Here is an 18,324-nt window from a genome sequence, read left to right on the forward strand (position 1 = left end):
GGGGCTCGGGGAGGCTGCACCCTGACCCTGACTCTTCCCTCCTGCCCATCAGGCCTCAAGGATGGGGTGACCAGGCAGAGGCTGCCCTCGTCCCTCAGGACATGGCGGTGACCTTTGCTTCTGCTTTTGGCAGAGGCCTGGCTGGCGCCAGGAGGGCTTGCTGGCACATTGAGGGCTGCCCAGAGCACGGCATGTGGGTCCTGGCCCTGCCCGCCCCACGCGGCCAGCCCGGGCGTGACCAGGTGCCTACCGAGCCAGCCGGCGTCAGCTGCGGCCTCCACAGTGGCTTTCTGTTCTGAGCACCAGGCGGGAGGGTCTCCTCGTCAGCAACCACCTCACGTCCCCACTAGATGGAGGGCCTGGCCCGTCGCCTTGGAGGCCCCGCCACCCTGACGGACGGGACCAGGAGACACGGTTTTCCTCAGGGACCGATGGCTGCCGCGTCCTCATGTCACTGGTGTTGCCGAGCCTGACAGCTGCTGGCCACGCGTAGCTGTGTGACCTCCACATGTGGCTAGTGTGACTGAGGAAGTGAAAGTTTAATTAGATTTAGAAACTGATACTTGGTTCCATTATTTAGGAAAACTTTTTTTGAGTGTGTTTGGAACAGCCTGGGGTGTGTGAAGCTGCTTGTGCAGATCAGGGGTTTCCAATGAGAATTTAGCATCCGAATCGAGATGGACTGTGAGACCAGAGGCTTCGTGTGAAAAGAGAATGTGAAGTCTCTCGTTCATGGTTGTATGTTAACTATGTAGTGAAAGTGATAACGGTTCGGATATATTGGCTTAAGGTATTCTCAGAATATTTTCATACAAATATACCTTTCTTTAACATCTTTTTAAAGACAGATACTAGAACGTTTGAAGTTAACGTGTGTCTCCCGTTCAATTTCTCTGACCTCGCTGCTTATACCTTGGGGCCTGTTTTTGCTGAAAATGTGATTGGTGGTCCTTGGGGGTCGGGGGGGAGATGGTTCGTGTCTGAGGAGCACTTTGGGCCCCAGGGTTCGATCTTGGGAGACCTGCGGTGTTTTTGGAAAGTACCTTCTGTTCACAAAACATTATTTCTTGATTGCACAAATGACCTATTTCTTGTGGGAAAATTAGAAAGTACTGATGGATGAGACAGATAAACGTGGTGCTCTGGAAGGGGAAAACATGGGTGTTCTAGCAGTAGTTTCGAGCAGTTTTTCCAGCAGTCGTGCGCTGAGCTCATCCTCAGCATAAAAATGCCACTTCGCATTCTTTCAGAGCCCTTCGAGATGATTTCACGTTCTGTGTGTCTCATAAACATGAGCGCCCTGATAATAGGGCTCGTGCTCCAGACCCTTGGACGGTGGTGGGGCGCAACCAGCCGAGACTCCAGAAGGGACTCTGGTGGGATGGTGATAACAAGTAAATCTTCCAGAAGTTGGGCTGTGCACTTGAGTTGACCGTTGGGGCCCTCCAGAGACTCCGGGTCGGAGTGGGCTCATCTGGCCTGGAGTCCTTCCTTTTGCTGGATGAGCGAGCTGGAAAGGGGATTTTGCTGATTTTACTCTTGATGTGTGTTTTGCCCCAGGGTGGGACTGTGGAATCCTTTGGGGTGAGTGCATTCAATTCAGAGACGTGTGTGTGCGCGCGCATTCAATTAAGAGACGTGTGTGTGTGTGTGTGTGTGTGTATGTGTGTGTGTGTGGACTGTGGAATCCTTTAGGGTGAGTGCATTCAATTCAGAGACCTGTGTGTGTGTGTGTGTGTGTGTGTGCGCATTCAATTAAGAGACGTGTGTGTGTGTGTATGTGTGTGTGTGTGTTGACTTCTTCCAAGCCCCAAAGGCGGGCTGAGGCTGCCACACAGCTCACACTTCTGTCCCACATGGGTATTTACCAACTGAGATGTGTTCGAGAAGACACGAGCATCTCTGATGTGGTGACCTACCTGTGAACCCAGCATTGAGTGGGGAGGGGCCCAGTGTGTTGGGGTCCACATCCGCTCCCCCCAAATTCTGGTGTGGACAGAAGTCACAGAAACACTGAGGGGGGGGAGAATAAAATCACTTTATATATTTTTCGAAAGTGTTAGTGTCCCCAGGCAGGCCTGCCCAGGCTCTCCCTCCAGTCCAGTGATTTGGACCTTGTTCTGGGGTGTTCAGCTGGGCCCTGTGGGGTTCAGGGATTGTGCGTTGTCCCGCTGGTCTCCGTCGGTGCTGGTCGGCGGTATACATGACACAGAGCCCTTGTGTTAGGCGATGGAGTGGCTCTGGAAAAAAGCCTGTCTCACTGGAAACATTTTTAAAAAGGCGTGAGAGGAGCTTTGTTGGTGAATTTCTGTAGTGACTGCTTTTGTAGGACCAAGAATACTTAGGAAACCTATCCCCTGACTGATCTCCCGTGAAATTAGACTTTTATCTTCTGATTTGTGAAAAACCAGGTACACCTGGGCGGGGAAGACAGACCTGTCCTGAGAAGGGCTCTGGGAAACGTGAGCCGTGGGTCGAAGCCGGCACACTCCCAGGGGGAGCTTGTTAAAGACCCCAGACACGGGGCTGTGACTGATGGCTGGTGCCTGGGCCTCCTTTCAAAGCCCCTTGGTGTGAGGGCCAGAAGGCGGCTCATTTCCGCGCACCGTCTCTAACGGGTGCAGATTAGCTGTGATTTATCCCCTCTCCCGGGGAAGCCGGTGTCGTAAATGAGAGAAGTCCTCTCGTTTACAGCTTGTACTAGAGGCCTGTTGAATGCTGGGATCCTGAGTCTTCAGGTCACGAAGACTCAGGAGCATCTCTTTAATCTTTACTCTGTACTTTTTTAATTGCATAAGCAAACCATATAATAAAAATAAAGCCGTCTCTTAAAAAGAAACTTACACCTAATCCTCTATCCTAGCAGGCAATAGATCTTCTCCCCCCACCCCCGGTCTCTGTGACTTTACGCAGGCGTGACTTTTATTTGTTCGTGAGCAAGGCAGAAGTATAATTAACTTTGACTTTTCACGTTTATTTGTATTGTAAACATTCCTTCCTGTTCTGCAGGACCCTTCATAGTTACCATTTAACGGCTGCGCATTCATCCAGTGACTCGATAAACTGTAATTTTCTTAATCGTTCTTTATTTTTGTTTCCTGTTCTTAACGGTATCTTTTCCCCTTTGTTCCTGTAGGAAGTTCTCCAGCAGCTGATCGTCATGAATTTGCCCAATGTTTTGATGATTGGCAAAGACCCGCTGTCTGGTGAGTGGAAGCTGTCCCCCGTGGTGCCCGGGCAGCGCCATCGGCTCTGAGCAGCTGCTGGACACAGAGCTCTGGCTGCCAGCTCAGAGCCAGCACAGTGAGAACACGTGATCGTTTTGGTGCGATTTTAAAGGGTGGTTTATTACCCTGAGGCATTAAGCCAAGAGCACGGTTCCCCCCAGCCTTATGAATGAGCCCTCCCAACCCCTCATTCATATACAAGTGCAGAGGCCACTGCTTTGTTGGGCTTGGGGGCTGAGTTGTAGTCGGACTTGCTGGGGGTCTCTCCTTAGTAAATGCAGAAGCCACACCATCCTGGGATGCGGTATCTATTGGCAAGAAAGTCAAGAACCTTTTGAACAATTGCCCCTTCCACGGGATCCTGCTACATCCCGACTCGCCCTGTGACGTATCCCTCCGGCACGTCCTGTCTTGTCTCTGTTTTCGTGCCTCTCGCTGGTCTGTGGTGCCCGAGAGGGCAAGGTTTCTCAGTCCTGGGCTCAGACGCCCGGTGTGACTTTGAAAGACTGAATGAAATGGCCCCCGGGACACCTACCAGAAAATCAGAGCTTAATTCCTACTTGCCCAGCTGACTTACCGGGAGAGTTGAGCAGGGTGATGGGTCTCTTCCCTGCCACGTTTGTGAGCCTTGACCTGCACCCATGGCTCATGGACATCAGCTCGCCAGCCCCAGGGCCAGAGCGCTCGCTGGCTGGGACTCATGCCAGTAGAGACCTGGCTAGCGTAGGTGTGGCCTCCTAGAAATAGCCGAGGGTCCAGGAATGTGGGAGGACTCCACACAGTGGAGGCTTCTACAGAAGGGACTGAAGCTTTCCTCTGCGGCATCACCTCTCACCCTGCCCCCACTGATGTCTGGCTGTCCTTGCTCCTGTCCATGTGACAGTAGCTGAAGTTGCCTGGAGACTGAAGGAAGGGAACACCGAGTGGCCAGCCCAGGACAGTTCCCGTGGAGAAGTTGTATTTTAGTGCCGTGGCCCTTGGCTGCAGCAACATCTGGAGGAGCACCAGGTGGGGGTGGGGGGCTAAGCAGGAGAGCACCTTGCTCCTGGCGTGTCCCCCCGGGCCCCAGCTGGGTGGTGTCTGCCTTTCTCCGTAGACCTCCCCGTAGTCTGTAGCATGGTGGCCGTGAATGCTCACGGCTTTGCACAATGGCTTTGCAGCCACCTGGTGGCTCCTGGCGGCGAAGGCCTGGACCCCCTGGATGCATCAGTAACTGGGAGGAGGGGGGTGCTTTGGTTCACTTTGCCCCTGGCTCTTCCTTTGGGCCATTTGTCTTTTGGCTTGATTCCTGGGTCCCCCACGTAGAGGATGCCAGACGCAGCCCGTGCGAGCCGCGGCCCCGAGCCCCAGGGACGGTCAGCGCGCTCGTGTTTCTGTAGTAAGGTCAGGAGAGCGGGGGTCTGCTTCGCTGAGCAGAACTGTCCTGATGGGTTCGGGGGTCGGCCTCCCAGGGAAGAGAGATGCCTGTGGGAGGCGGGCGGCGCAGGCTTCGCTCTGCTCTTCTGCCTGCTCCGGGGGCGTCCGCGCGGGGCGAGGAGGCAGGCGGAGGAGCCAGAAGGAGGACGCTCCCTCCTTGAGCCCTGGCTGAGCCCGCCATGTGCTGGGCGCTGTGTACGTACTAAATCGTGGAATTGAAAGTGTGCTTCTGGGGTGTGGCTGAGCCGTCCCATTTACCGATGAGAAGACGCAGGCTCGTGGAGTTTAAGTGAGGAGCCCTTGGTCACTCAGCCTGTAAGGAGACCCCGGAATCGGAGCTCCCCATCCGTGTCACACACGGACATGTGAGGCTGGGCCAGGGTTCAGTCATTTTGACCTACAAAACTGGCAGTGGCATATGGCTCAATCTGACATTAAATTCCCTCTGCCCCATCCAGCCCCCCTGTCAGCCTGGCGTGCTGTGTTGCTCACCCACCTCCCCATTTCTTTTCCCTGTCAGTGTCCTCTCTCCCTGCCGCCGTCAGGAAGCCTGTCCCCTAGAAGCCCCTTCACCAGGTTCCTCCTATGCTGGAACCCTCTCTCTGGGGTCACCAGCCCCCACCCCCCCCGGCAGAGTCTCTGTTCCAGCCTCTGAACCACAGGGGCCAGGAGGTTGTCCACATGCAGAGAGAACACGGGTCCGTCCCTGCTTCAGGTCCGGTGCCGAGCAGAAACCTCTGCAGAGAGGTGGACGCTGACTTTCTTTTGAGACGGCTTTGCTGAGGTAGAGTTTGAGTCTCATAAAATTCACCCATTCTGAGTATACCGCAGGGTGACTCTTTGTCGTATCGTATAGTTGAGCGACCGTGACCATAGCCCAGGGATAGAACGTTGTGGGGAAGCTGCTGTCAAACTGTGACAGGTGCATGGAGTGTCTCCAGCACAGAATAGGATCCGTGCACACCACTCAAAAGGTTGTGTCCCCAGCCCTGAAGGAGAGGTTAGAGACAGACTGTGGACGTGGGCCTCGCGGCGAGCTGGGAGAGTGGGGGGCACCCAGGTGGGGTCTTCGCCGTCTGCTCACAGAGGCAGGGGCTGCCTTACCACGGCGGGGGCCCGGCCGGGGACTGGGAGCCAGGCACACGCTTGGGTAGGTTTTGACAGCAGTCCCCGGGGACCTCCGGGAACAGGGAAGGTTGGCAAAGAAGATGCAGAGACCTATTTACAGAATGGTGTTTTCTGTTTTCAATTAAAAAAAAAAAAATAGATGAGTGAAGCATTTGGGGTTTCTTTTTAAATAAAGAACAGAGCTGGGTTTTGTGCGGTGGCCTGGGAGTGGGTTGGAAGGTGGGGGGGGCGGTGCCGTCTTTTGGTTCCTCCTCCTCACGTATCTCCGGAGCATGCCTGTGCTCTTCTTGGCTGATGTTGACACTTCACCGTTATTTATAACAGATCACAGTTTGGGGTTATTATTACCGGTTTTTTGGCAAATGCATCTCAGTGGAGGCAGGGCCACCAATGGCGTGGAGCTCAGTGGGGTGTCCTGTCACCCTGACACCCATCCTGAGACACACCAGCATTTGTCCCCTTGCTCTGACCCAAACAAGGGAGACGACATGACTTCCCCCAGGAGGTAGTTTTCCTGTGTGTCTAACCTGCCTTGCCTGCGCCCGTCAAAGGATGTTCTCTTTTTTTCTGCCTTGGGTGGGATTCAAGTATAAGAAGTTTTATACTTTATTTTTTTAGAGAGGGAGTGAGTGCAAGCAGGGGGTGGAGAGAGAGAGAAAGAGAGAGAGAGAATGAATCTTACAAATTCATTTTGATGGACAAAGAGCTCCATCCCACCACCCTGGGATCATGACCTGAGCCAGAACCAGGAATTGGATGCTCAACTGACAGAGCCACCCAGGCACCCCAAAGAACTTCATACACTTTAAACTCTAGTCTCCCTGCAGTGGGGGCGCCTGGGTGGTTCCATCAGTTAAGCATCCATCAGTTAAACTTAACTCCATCAAAGTGTTGTTTTTTTTTGTTTTGTTTTTTTTTACCTTTTTTACATTTATTTATTTTTGAGAGACAGAGTGAGACAGAGCATGAGCAGGGGAGGGGCAGAGAGAGAAGGTGACACAGAATCCGAAGCAGGCTCCAGGCTCTGAGCAAGCGTTCAGCACAGAATGACCCTGATGTGGGGCCTAAACCCATGAACCGTGAGATCATGACCTGAGCCAAAGTCGGACACTTAACCGACTGAGCCACCCAGGCACCCCAAGCATCTGATTCTAGATTGCAGCTCAGGTAATGATCTCACAGCTTGGTTCATGAGGTTAAGCCCCACACTAGGCTCTGCACTGACAGTGCAGAGCCTGCTTGGGATTCTCTCTGCCTCTCTCTGTTCCTCTCCCACTGTGCTCTCACTACCACTCTCTCTCAAAATAAATAAACTAAAAAAAAAAAAAAANCAGGAGGTGATGATGCCGGCTTATCTATTAAATGAGGGGAGGTTTGGGGCCAAACCTGCACTGGCTCCTTGGTCCCCTGAAGCTCTGCTTTCTCGGCCGCCAGTCCTGTCACCGTGCCACACGAAAAAAGACCAGATTCGTCTGACAGGAAGCCTGGGTGTTAGCAGATGGGTTTCTCCGGTGAGTCAGGCAGCAGCCGTGCTGGACGAGAGCATCGCTTTCCTTCCAAGGTTTGCATCCAAGTGCAGTAGTGGTTTGCTGACTTGTCAGTGGCTGATCCCACCTAAGACGCTTAGAGCGGACGGAAGGGAGCCTCGTAAGGTGAGAAACCCAGCTCAGAGAGGAGAGGGACCTCCTCCAGCGGCACGCGGCGTGCTGGCCCCATGGGTGAGATAACACTCGTCACAGTTAAGTTCCGCAGATGGATATGTACGTGGATTATCAGGAGGCATGGCCACCGTCCCCCTTCAGCCCAGTGCTGGGTGCTGCGTGTGTCCTGAACACCAGGCAGGACCCCTGGTCCTCGGGCGGTGGGGGTTGAGCTGCCCCAGACCCTACAGAGGGCCGTCTGTGATTACGGCTGGAACATTGGAGGATAGCCTTGGGGATTCCATCCAGTGGGCGGGCCCTCGGTCTTTATTTTCTCCCTGTTCTGGTGCTTACTGAAGAGCTTCTAGTGACCGAGGAAGCACCTTGAGGACTCGGAGTGTTCTGTGCCCACCAGCGCTGCCGGTGTCTGTGCTCCCAGCTCCTGTGGGCCTCCATTCTGATGGAGGAAACCAACAAGGCCGCTTTCCGCCCCTCCCCCACCCCCCATAGAAGACTAGAATGGCCCTGCACCCTTCCTTTTCTGAGTAGGCTACCCCTCTGCTAGTGGCCCACAGAGAAGCTCAGCTGACCCTCTCCTCCTGCTTGCACTGTCAGATGCCCCCTACGCTGGGCCCACTGTCCCTGGAAACAAGGAGACTGTCTCCACTTAGGAAGCCCCCAGTCCGTGTCGGGGGAGGTTGGATAGGAAGACCGCGTTGGTAACTACCAGATTGTCCCAGGGTGAGAAGTGACATAAGTGTGCTTTCCACAGAGTGCAGAGCAGATGATGAGTTCTGCTGGGCAGACCAGGAAGACTTCCTGGAGGAGGCTGTGCGTGGCAGAGCAGCAGAGGGAAGGTGTCCTGGGAGGGAGGTGCTCACTGGAGTGGAACGGTGTTGAGAATCCCATGAGGGGCATGGTACTCAGTACACCGGGAGGAAGCCTCTGTCACAGCCGCAAGTTTACATTTCAAAGGCGAGAGGGAAACTCCTGGGATTTAATATTTAACCCTCACAGTGTTTGCTTGCTCTTCTGTCTGGGGCGTCTTTAAGTGCTTTTCAGACCCCGTGGAAGCCTTCCCTCATCGTCCCCACGGCCCAGCTCCGCCTTCTGCAGGCCAACAGGGAGCCGGTGTGGGCTGGGGTGCTGGGGCTTGCTCCCTGTGCCCTGGCAGCCAGGGAAGAGGGCTCAGAGCTGGGTGTGTTAGGAACACTCCTCTTGCCCTGGAAAGCACCCCCCCCCCCCCCCCGCCGCCGCTGCCATCTCCCTGTGGTTCTGCCCTCCCCAGCGCCCTGCTTGCCAGGTGACCTGATGACAAGTGTCCACCACTGGGGATTATGAGAGATTTCTTGTGCTGTTTCTGGTAACCTTAAATATTTTTTCATTTCTCCCTTCCTGTGATCTTGTTCTTGTATGCATTTATTTTTATTTTTTTTATTTTTTTTTCGTATTTTATTTTATTTTATTTATTTTTTTTACAAATAGTTTATTGTCAAATTAGTTTCCACATAACACTCAGTGCTCATCCCCAAAGTGCCCTCCTCCATGCCCATCCCCCCCTCCCCCCCACATCCATCAGTCCTCAGTTTTTGTCAGCATTCAAGAGTCTCTCATGGTTTGCCTACATGTATTGTTATTTTTGCATTTACAAAAACCTCAGGTCCTTTATTATTATGTTTTCATGTTTATTTTGAGAGACGGCATGAGTGGGGGGAGGGAGAGAGAGAGAGAGAGAGAGAGAGAGAATTCCAAGCAGGTTCTGCCNAGCATGAGTGGGGGGAGGGAGAGAGAGAGAGAGAGAGAGAGAATTCCAAGCAGGTTCTGCCCTGTCAGCACAGAGCCCAACATGGGGCTCAATCCCACGAACCGTGAGATCATGACCTGAGCCAAAATCAAGAGTCAGATGCTTAACCGACTGAGCCACGCGGGCAGGCAGCCCAAACCTCAGGTCGTTCAAACAGGGAGAAGAAGGAAGCAAGCAGAGGAAAACCAGCCTTGTGGCCATTTGGATCCCGTTTCTGCTTCCCGTCTTCTCCTGCAGGGAGCCCGCTCGGGAAGCATCCAAGCGCTGTTCAGACGGCGAGGCCACGGCCTGCTGCCTCGTTTCCGCGCCGCTTGCCGGATGCGGAAGGGAGTCTTTTGGTCCATCTAAGACGCGGGGGTTGCTGGGCACTTGAGCTGAAAGCCAGCACTTTGCTTCTCTAGGAACGTGAAAAGCTTGGCTAACACCAGGCACAGGCGGGTGTTAGAGCGCAGCCAGATGCCGGCCTCCAGAACAGCCCTGGGTCTGCCTGGATACCGGCCTTTGTTGAGTGAACGTCTTAGCGATGGTCTGTACACAGAGACGCTCCCTGGCTGTGATCTCCACGCCATGGCTTCCAGCAGCGCTGTTCCCTGTGGCCGTGGCTGTCCGAGGAGGAGGGACGAGATGTTGTTTGTGAAAGGTCTTTATGGTCACCGATAGCATTTGGGCTTTGAGTCTTCCGCCTGGTGGTGGGGAGGGGACCCTTCCCCTCCTCACATCATCTCCTGCCTGTGGCGCTGTCTCGCTGACAGCCAGTGCAGATGCTGGGTCTCAGGAGTTCTCGTGGTCAGATTCTGCTTTTTCTCTCCTCCTCCTTCTTTTTTTTTTAATGTTTATTTTTGTGAGAGAGAGACAGTGCGAGCAGGGGAGGGGCAGAGAGAGGAGAGAGAGACACAGAATCGGAAGCAGGCTCCAGGCTCTGAGCTGTCAGCACAGAACCCGACGCAGGGCTCAAACTCACAGACCTGCGAGATGGTGACCTGAGCCAAAGTCGGACGCTTAACCGACTGAGCCAGCCAGGCTTCTGCTTTTCTGATCTGTAGTTGTTCGGTGCTAGGGAGAATTAGCTCTCCCCTGCTGTGGCTTGGGCGGGCGGAGGGGGGTGGTAGGGGGCAGGCAGGGAGTCCTCTCTGTTGGGCACCTGTCTGCAGGGCTTGGTGTGGCTGTTGCAAAGTGTTCTCCCTAATCCGGGAGCAACCGCCTCTGTCGCTGGGTAGAGCCTTCTTGTTGCCCATGCCCAGCGGTGCTGGGGGACCCAGGGGCTGGGGGCAGGCTGGATTGCGGGGGATGCACTGATGCCGGGATCAGGGGGCCGCTGGTGGAGGGAGGGGGTGCTTGGGAGACCCCTGCACCGTTTTGCACGGACAGGCGACTCGGTGCCTGCCAAAGTCCACCTGCGATAACCATTTATTCAGTAACGAAATAAACAGAAANTCCTGCCTGGGGGGGCCCCGTGTGCTAATGTTCTGGGTGTAACAAAGCTAGGTGAGGGCTTCACAGGGGTCGCCCTTCAGTTGGTGAGGTGTCACGTGGAGGTGCCTGCCTCAGACGGTATGCACCATGTCGGGGGTCCTCATGTGCCCACCCACCAGGAACTCCCCATCCGTTCTGTTCCTCTGCAGCGCCTGTGGGAGGTGACCCTGGCTGTTAAAATGATAATAAACCACTATTTTTGATGTGAGCTGGGTCCCCAGGAGAGCCCACAGAGCTGTGCTCTTAGAGTGATTCTCAGGATGGCGAGAGACATTGACGAGACATGTACGTGGGTCGTGTTCAGCCCAGCGCTGTTTTCAAATCAGCGAGACAGTCCCATAATCATCCTTAGGAAATACTGTTCTTTAAATAAGAAAGCAGGGAGCGGCGCCTAGGTGGCTCAGTTGGTTGAGCATCGACTCTTGATATTGGCTCAGGTCATGATCTCAGGGTCGTGAGATCAAGCCTCACATAGGGCTGAGCACTGAGTGTGGAGCCTGCTTAAGATATTCTCTGTCGCCCTCTCACCCCCCCCCCACACCCCTCTTCCCTGCTCCAGCATTCTCTTTTTTGTTAAACAAGAAACCAGGGGAAGCACAGTTAGTGAGTGACTCTAGCACACAAAAGCAGAAGAGAGGAGTGTGGAGGATGATTAAGAACAAATAAGTATGTACGGATGCGTGGTCTCCATCCCAGAAGGGAAGGAAGCTGAAGTTCTTTGTGTTCTACCCAGGGACTCCGTGTTAACTGCTAATGTCCCTCGTTCAGTCAGCAGGCACTGGTTAAATGCCTGCACCGTGGCCTTTGGGTCAGATGCTAAATGAGATAGAGCCCTGCTCTGGAAGGAGCTGTCACCATCAGTAATGACAGTTTCAGGGGGGAAAGGGACGAGAGGCAGTTAGGGCAAAGCAGACGGTGCCCAGCCCAGGACCAAGCCTTAGCTCTGTGACTCTGCTCCTCTGAACCTGTTCTTGTTTGTAAAGTGGAGATAATGCTATTGTTTGGGGGATTAAATCAGATGAGAGTGTGTTTTACCTAAAGTGCAGTGATGGCCTGTAGGCATGAAGGGCACGGGGTGGGGCCAGGGCAGAATTAACCTGAAAGGGTCCATTTTCCAGGTGGTGAGGGTTAAACCCTCAGCCTGGCTGGCAGTTTGCAGATCCTGGGCCCCTGTGGTTGTGGAGAGCTGGGTGAGCAACACTGAGGCATCGGTGTCCCTGCTTTTCTCTGACCCGTCTTTGCAGGTAATCATGGTGCCTTCTGACCTCAGCAGAGTAGAGCATGTGTAGGAGGGGCTCCTTCTTAGAAGGGACTGTTAGCATTCTTTTCCCTAGATCCCTACCATACCTGAGTGACCAGTTATCAACGACAGGATTCATTTTCCGTTATCTAGAAACCAGGAAGTGTGAACATTCAGAGGGCTGCATCTTAGAGAATCAGAGTGGACCCAAAAAGGACCCTAGAGATCATGTAGCAGGCATGGAAGACAGGTTTTGTTTCATGTGTCAGCCTCTGTTGACTGGCAGGGGCCGTCTGCGCTCTTTTCGGAGGGGCTCTGAGGCCTCCTTCCAGGCTCCTTTAGAAGGTGTTGTAATTGGTGGGCCACGTGTACCACAGACAGGAGATTAGCAAGGGGATTTTCCAGCCCTCCTCTAGTTCAACCTCCACATTTCAAAGGTTCATGTACTTTAATTATCAAACTACGCTTCAAGGGGCGCCTGGGTGGCTTAGTCGGTTAAGAGTCTGCCTCTTGATTTCGGCTCAGGTCATGATCTCACGGTTTGTGGAATCGAGCCCCATGGTGAGCTCTGTGCTGATAGTGGGGAGCCTACTTGGGATTCCCTCTCCCTCTCCCTGCTGACTCACTCACTTGCTGTCTCAGAAATATGTGAACTTCATAAAAAAACAAAAAAACATACACTTCTTTCTACCTAGTTTCTGTCTTCTGTCTACCCTCACCACACATGCAGTATCAGATATTTTCCCTTGTGTTTTGGAAGCGGGTTGCTAGAAACATCTGTAAGTGTATGTATGTCTTAGATCAGCATATGCTTTCTGTTTCTGCTCATAAAGGCTGGTGTGAGCTTCTCTGTGTCAGGACTGTAGGAAGCAGGTAGGAAAGTAAGGTTTTTCTTAGATTCAACCGTTAGCGCAGGCTGTCATGGGATTCCCCCTGGGGTTGCGGGTAGATGCAAAGGGTGTCGGATGTTTTCGACCCTCCCCCCCCTTGGTTGCCTGTGACTCACTCGGTAGACAAATGAACATCACTTCATACCCTGCCCCCATTTCTCACTCTGGTAACCCACCCGTAACCACAAAGCTTTTATAGTTGACGGACGCCATGTTCCCTTACCTCTGGGCCTCTGCACATGCTGATCTCTGTGCCAGAAAAGTCCTGACTCTCCTGCCTCCGCATGTCTCGTCATCCTTGGGTCTCAGCTCAGGGGTCATTGCCTCTAGGAAGCCTTGCTTGATCCTTACTGCAAACTAGGTGTCCTCTCTCTGGGTTTCCGTAACATTTACCAGCTTTCTCAAATTGCTGGTCGTCTTGGTCTGCGCTCAGGGGACTGTGTTGATTCCAGTTCTGTTCTCAGTGAGCCTCCAGCCCTGGGGGTGCTTGGGAGGGAGTTGCCTGTAGGTTTATCTCTTCTTGGCCTGCTTCAGTGTGTCCCTGAGCCAGTCTTGCTGGCAGGGACCCAGTCCAGACTCTTCGGGTATGTTTTGAAACTATTCAAGCCCCACAATCTGGCAGAGTTTTATGAAAATAGCAGTAGTTTGCCTTACTGTTGAAATCCTGAGAGAAATTGGCCACCAGCTTCTCAGAAGAAATGAGGGAGCGCGTATTCTTCCATTTTTTATTTTTATAGAATTTTTTTTAACTTCATAGGAATCTGTAGGGGTAAAAATCACAGGATGCATTTATTTTTTAATATTTTAAGATGTTTTTTATTTCTGAGAGAGACAGAGGATGAGCCGGGGAGGGGCAGAGAAAGAGAGAGAGGGAGACACAGAATCTGAAGCAGGCTCCAGGCTCTGAGGTGTCAGCACAGAGCCCAGTGTGGGGCTCGAACCCACGAACCGTGAAATCATGACCTGAGCCGAAGTTGGACGCTCAGCCAAATGAGCCACCCAAGTGCCCCCGGATGCATTTATTAAAGGAAATGTTTGTATTCACTTAGCCTGGTGAGAATGAGCACAGCATTGCTTCATTTGAATGGGACAGGGATGAATTTCCTGGTACCCTGTTCATTATCAAAAAGTTTATTTTAAATAATTTTTTTCCGTGAGAATGTTTCTAAAACTTTCTCCCTTTAAAACCTTTCCTCCTTACTCAAAGACTTAGCAAAACAGGAATTCCATAATTTGCTAATGGGTGTGAGTAAATGACTGATTGAATGACTCATAGCTGTCATGGTGTGAAGTGCTGGGTGCTGAGGGAACAGAACCCTTTTTGACTGAACAGCCACAGAATGTAGTTTTGAGCCCTTGGTGTCTGCGTACACAGGGTTTCTGGGCTTTTCCTTGTGCTCACTGGCCTGTGCTCCTGCTACTGGCAGGGAGTGTGCTCAGTGCTTGTTCCCACATTTAGTTCGTTCATCTGTTGTGAGCCAGGAAGATGGACCATCGAGGTTGTTTAAATTATTCTAGAGTATGATATAATGAAGACGTCCGGGGCCTTTGCTGTGAACAGAGTATGTAAAGATTCTCTGTGTGAATGCTGTCGTCCGTCTGGGCTGATCAGGGACCTCAGGAGTGCTTTCCTCCCACCCGCCCATCGCCGCTGGTTATCCACCAGGCGTGTGGCCCATGGCCTGTGAGAGGAGGTGAATCACTGGCGATGGCTGGGAGGGCCTGTACCTGTCATGTTCACCGAAGGTGTATGAGGGGCACTGGCCGAGTATCGGGGGACAGAGGTGAGGGCAGTTGCATGGACTCAACGCAGGACTGTGGCCAGGCAAAGATTTGGGGGAGACAGATTGCAGCTTTTAATATTCAGGTGGGCGTTGCCTTCTAATCGACGCTAAAATTGTGATCGTCAGCTCAGCTTTCACAGAGGAGTGAGTCATTGTGGTTCTCTATTTATGTTCATGGATTAGATTCTTGGGCCAAGTAAAAGGCCTCCAGTAAAAAAAAAAAACAAAAAACATAAAAGTCTGAAAATGTTTCCATTTCAAATGCTGATGAAGCTGTGCACCTTACTAGCAAAGAGAAGAGCTTGAGCCTAGTAAGCTGACGTGTGATGCCAAACCTAAGTGTGTTCCTAACACCGTGGAATCTGAGTGCTCTGAACTATGGTCCAGCTCCCGACCCCTCCTGCCCATCTTCCGGCTGGAAGGCTGAATGAATGCCCAGCCCCCACATCCAAGACTCCACCATGAGGTTGGGAAAAGCTATTTTGAGCTGCTTCTCAGTTGAGAAATACTCGGACAAGGTCGCATAGCATTCCATACACACCTTACACCCAGGGACCTGGAATGAACCACAGCACTGGTTCCTGGGACCCAGGTTGGTTTGTTTATCCTCACAGCTGTTGGGGACGCCTGCGTGAGCTCGTGCTGGTAATGCTCACAAGAAAACCAGGCTATTTGTGGCATGTTCCTTCTCCCCCAAATAGAACAAGGAGAATCCTGTAGAATTTTTCACCTGATAGCAACCTTGCACATCACCCAGTTCATCACATAAACTGCCTCTGTTTTGTAGATGTGGAAACTGAGGCTTCTAGAAAGAGGACGGTTTGTCAGGGCCATACTGTTTTTGGTGACCAGGCCAGGTCTGGGGCCCAGTGTTCTGACTCTGTTTATTTAAGTGATTGAAATTGATAAACAGATGAGGATGCATTTGGCCCCCAGCATAATCGAAGGGACACCTTGGAAAATGAGATTTTTTGGACACTCTAGCACAATTAAGGAAAAGTGATAAGACTGAGGCATGGGAAATGGGGGATGGGGACTTGACATTTATTGGTTGTGAGAAAGTAAAATGGTAAAGTCTTTCTTCAGGGCAATTTATTTGTCCTAAAAAAAGTAAGGAGGGGCGCCTGAGTGGCTCAGTCAGTTAAGCATCCAATTCTTTTTTTTTAAAAAATTGTTTTAATGTTTTTTTTATTTATTTCTAGGAGAGAGAGAGAGAGAGAGAGAGCGCAAGCGTGAGCAGGGGAGGGTCAGAGAGAGAGGGAGTCACAAACTCTGAAACAGGCTCCAGGCTCTGAGCTGTCAGCACAGAGCCCGACGCGGGGCTCAAACCCATGAACCACGAGTTCATGACCTAAGCGAAAGTCAGACGCTTAACCGACTAAGCCACCCAGGCGCCCCTAATGTTTGTTTCTGAGAGAGAGAGAGAGACAGAGCACAAGTTGGGGAGGGGCATAGAGAAAGGGAGACACAGAATCTGAAGACAGGCTCCAGGCCAATTTTTGATTTCGGCTCGATCATGATTTCAGGGCATGAGATCGAGCCCCACGTCAGGCTCCACACTGACAGCGCCAAACCTGCTTGGGACTCTTCCCCCCCATCTCTCAAACTTAAAAAAATTTTTTTTTAAATAAAAGAAGTATGGGGCTCGTGGGTGGCTCAGTCGGTTAAGCCTCTGACTTTGGCTCAGGTCACATTCTGATAGCCCGTGGATTCAAACCCCACATCGGGCTCTGTGCTGACAGCTCAGAGCCTGGAGCCTGTTTCAGATTCTTTGTCTCCCTCTCTCTCTGCCCCTTCCCCACTCATGCGTGCTCGCTTGCTCTCTCTCAAAAATACATAAACATTAAAAAAATTAAAAGAAGCATGTAAGGATGCACATAAAGAATTAGCCACTAAGATTTTTCTCTATAACATTGTTTAGATTAGAATATGGAAAACTTAAACCTCTTAAAGAAGGTTGGTCAAATAAGTTTGTGGTCTTTGTACGAAGTAAGGATGAGACCATCAAAAATGCTGCGTGTATGTTAGGGATTTGTTTTAGAATATCCCAGTCAAACACGGGAGAGGGAACAGAACCGATGTGCAAACAGTCCATGATGTGAAGCCAGGCGGTGGGTGAGTGTGGGGGCTTGTTCCTCTGGCTGCTGGAGGTTCTGCGTGGTGGAAAAGGAAAGCGGCGTCCAGCTGTGTTTTGGAGAACTCCGTATTTCCCGTGGGGATTACTCTCTCCCATTGTATTTTGCTTCCCACACAGTAAAAAAAAAAAAAAAAAAAGCTGCTGGTTCTGAAGTTCATTCTATCATGAGAGGATATTTATGCTATCTGCACGGAAAAGGCCACAATTAGTTATGTACGGAATTCTCATTTGGTTCAAAAAAAAAAAAAACCCATGCATAGAAAACAGATGGACTGTGTACACCTAGATGGATATCGCTGGGTTGAAAGAGTACTTTCGAGTACAAGATCAAGATCTAGCTTGATCCCACCGCCGTCCCCTGCCCCCCCCCGCACCGCCTCGCTTATTGCAGACACAGATCAGTGGTGAAATGTTATGAATAGTTGGGCTTAGTTACATTTATATTCCTCTTTTGGTTTAGGGAAGAGCATGGAAGAAATAAAGAAGGTGCTGCTGCTGGTGCTGGGCTGTGCTGTCCAGGTAGGGATCGGGCACGGGGTGGGGCCTGCTCTTAGCCGTCTTGTGTTGGCAGCTGTGGAGATGAAATGCTCCCTTCACTGAGGTGGGAGTGAAGCCATCGGATGCCTAAGACACGGTGGCCACCATTTTGGGTGGCACCCACTTCTCAGAGCACCCTGTGCAGGAGAGCAGGTGGGGATCCCGTGGGCCAGGACGCCCTGAGCAGACTGTGCCCAGTACGGGAACATCTAGAGCAAGATCAGTACTGCAGCCTGGGGGCCGAAATGACCTGCCACCTGTTTCTGTAAATGAAGTTTTATGGGAACACAGCCATGCTGATTCCTTTATGTAGTATCTGTGGGCATGGCCCACTGGGTCTGCGGGGTTGGTTTTTAACCATCTGGCCTTTTACTGATGAAGTTTGCCAGCCCGTGGCCTTGTTCTTTACCAGTTTAGGAATCACGTGGAGAGATTGTTGAAAGTGCAGATTTCAGGGGCTCCTGGGTAGCTCAGTTGGCTTAAGTGTTTGACTCTTGATCTCAGGGTTCTGAGTCCAAGCCCCATGCTGGGCATGAAACCTCCTTAAAATAATAAAGTGCAGACTTCAGCATTCTACCACCAGTGTTTTCAGTCTGGGATGTGCTTTTTAAAAACCTGCTGTAGGCCTGATCTAGATAGTTGGAGCAACTTCTAGAGAAACCTCAAGGTAAGGGCTGGAAGAGGGCACGAGCAGCCTGGGTTACAAAGGAGAAAGCCCGGGCTTGGGTGGACAGTGTGGCGGCCCCAGGTGGCCCTCACAGAATGCTTCCATTAACACCTGTAACCCTCCACAGTGTGAGAGGAAAGAGGAGTTTATTGAAAGAATCAAACAGCTGGACATTGAGACCCAAGCCGGGATCGTGGCCCATATCCAGGAGGTAGGTGTGTGGCTTTGTGGGGCGTGGCTGTGGACCGCCACTCTGTGGCCACTGGGGATGGACGCTCTCCACCGGTGAAAAGTTTAAAGAATACATCACCTGTTAATAATCTTACTAATATTAGGTTTCAGACACCACAGACAAATTTATTCTTTTTGGAAAGGTAACCA

The 18,324-nt window shown here is 51.9% G+C and overlaps 1 protein-coding gene across 2 annotated transcripts in view; it reads left to right on the forward strand.

Annotated features, from left to right (window-relative positions):
* CCDC88C (coiled-coil and HOOK domain protein 88C) overlaps positions 1–18,324 on the forward strand; it is a 129,060-nt gene that overhangs the window by 48,747 nt on the left and 61,989 nt on the right. For both annotated transcript variants that reach the window (XM_077780868.1, XM_077780869.1), the window contains exons 4-6: positions 3,137–3,206; positions 17,200–17,258; positions 18,071–18,154. In XM_077780868.1, coding sequence (XP_077636994.1) covers positions 3,137–3,206; positions 17,200–17,258; positions 18,071–18,154 — 213 coding nt within the window. The remainder of the gene's footprint in view (positions 1–3,136; positions 3,207–17,199; positions 17,259–18,070; positions 18,155–18,324) is intronic.

This window comes from Crocuta crocuta, unplaced genomic scaffold (assembly GCF_008692635.1).
Source record: "Crocuta crocuta isolate KB4526 unplaced genomic scaffold, BGI_CrCroc_1.0 scaffold299, whole genome shotgun sequence".
Classification (NCBI taxonomy): domain Eukaryota; kingdom Metazoa; phylum Chordata; class Mammalia; order Carnivora; family Hyaenidae; genus Crocuta; species Crocuta crocuta.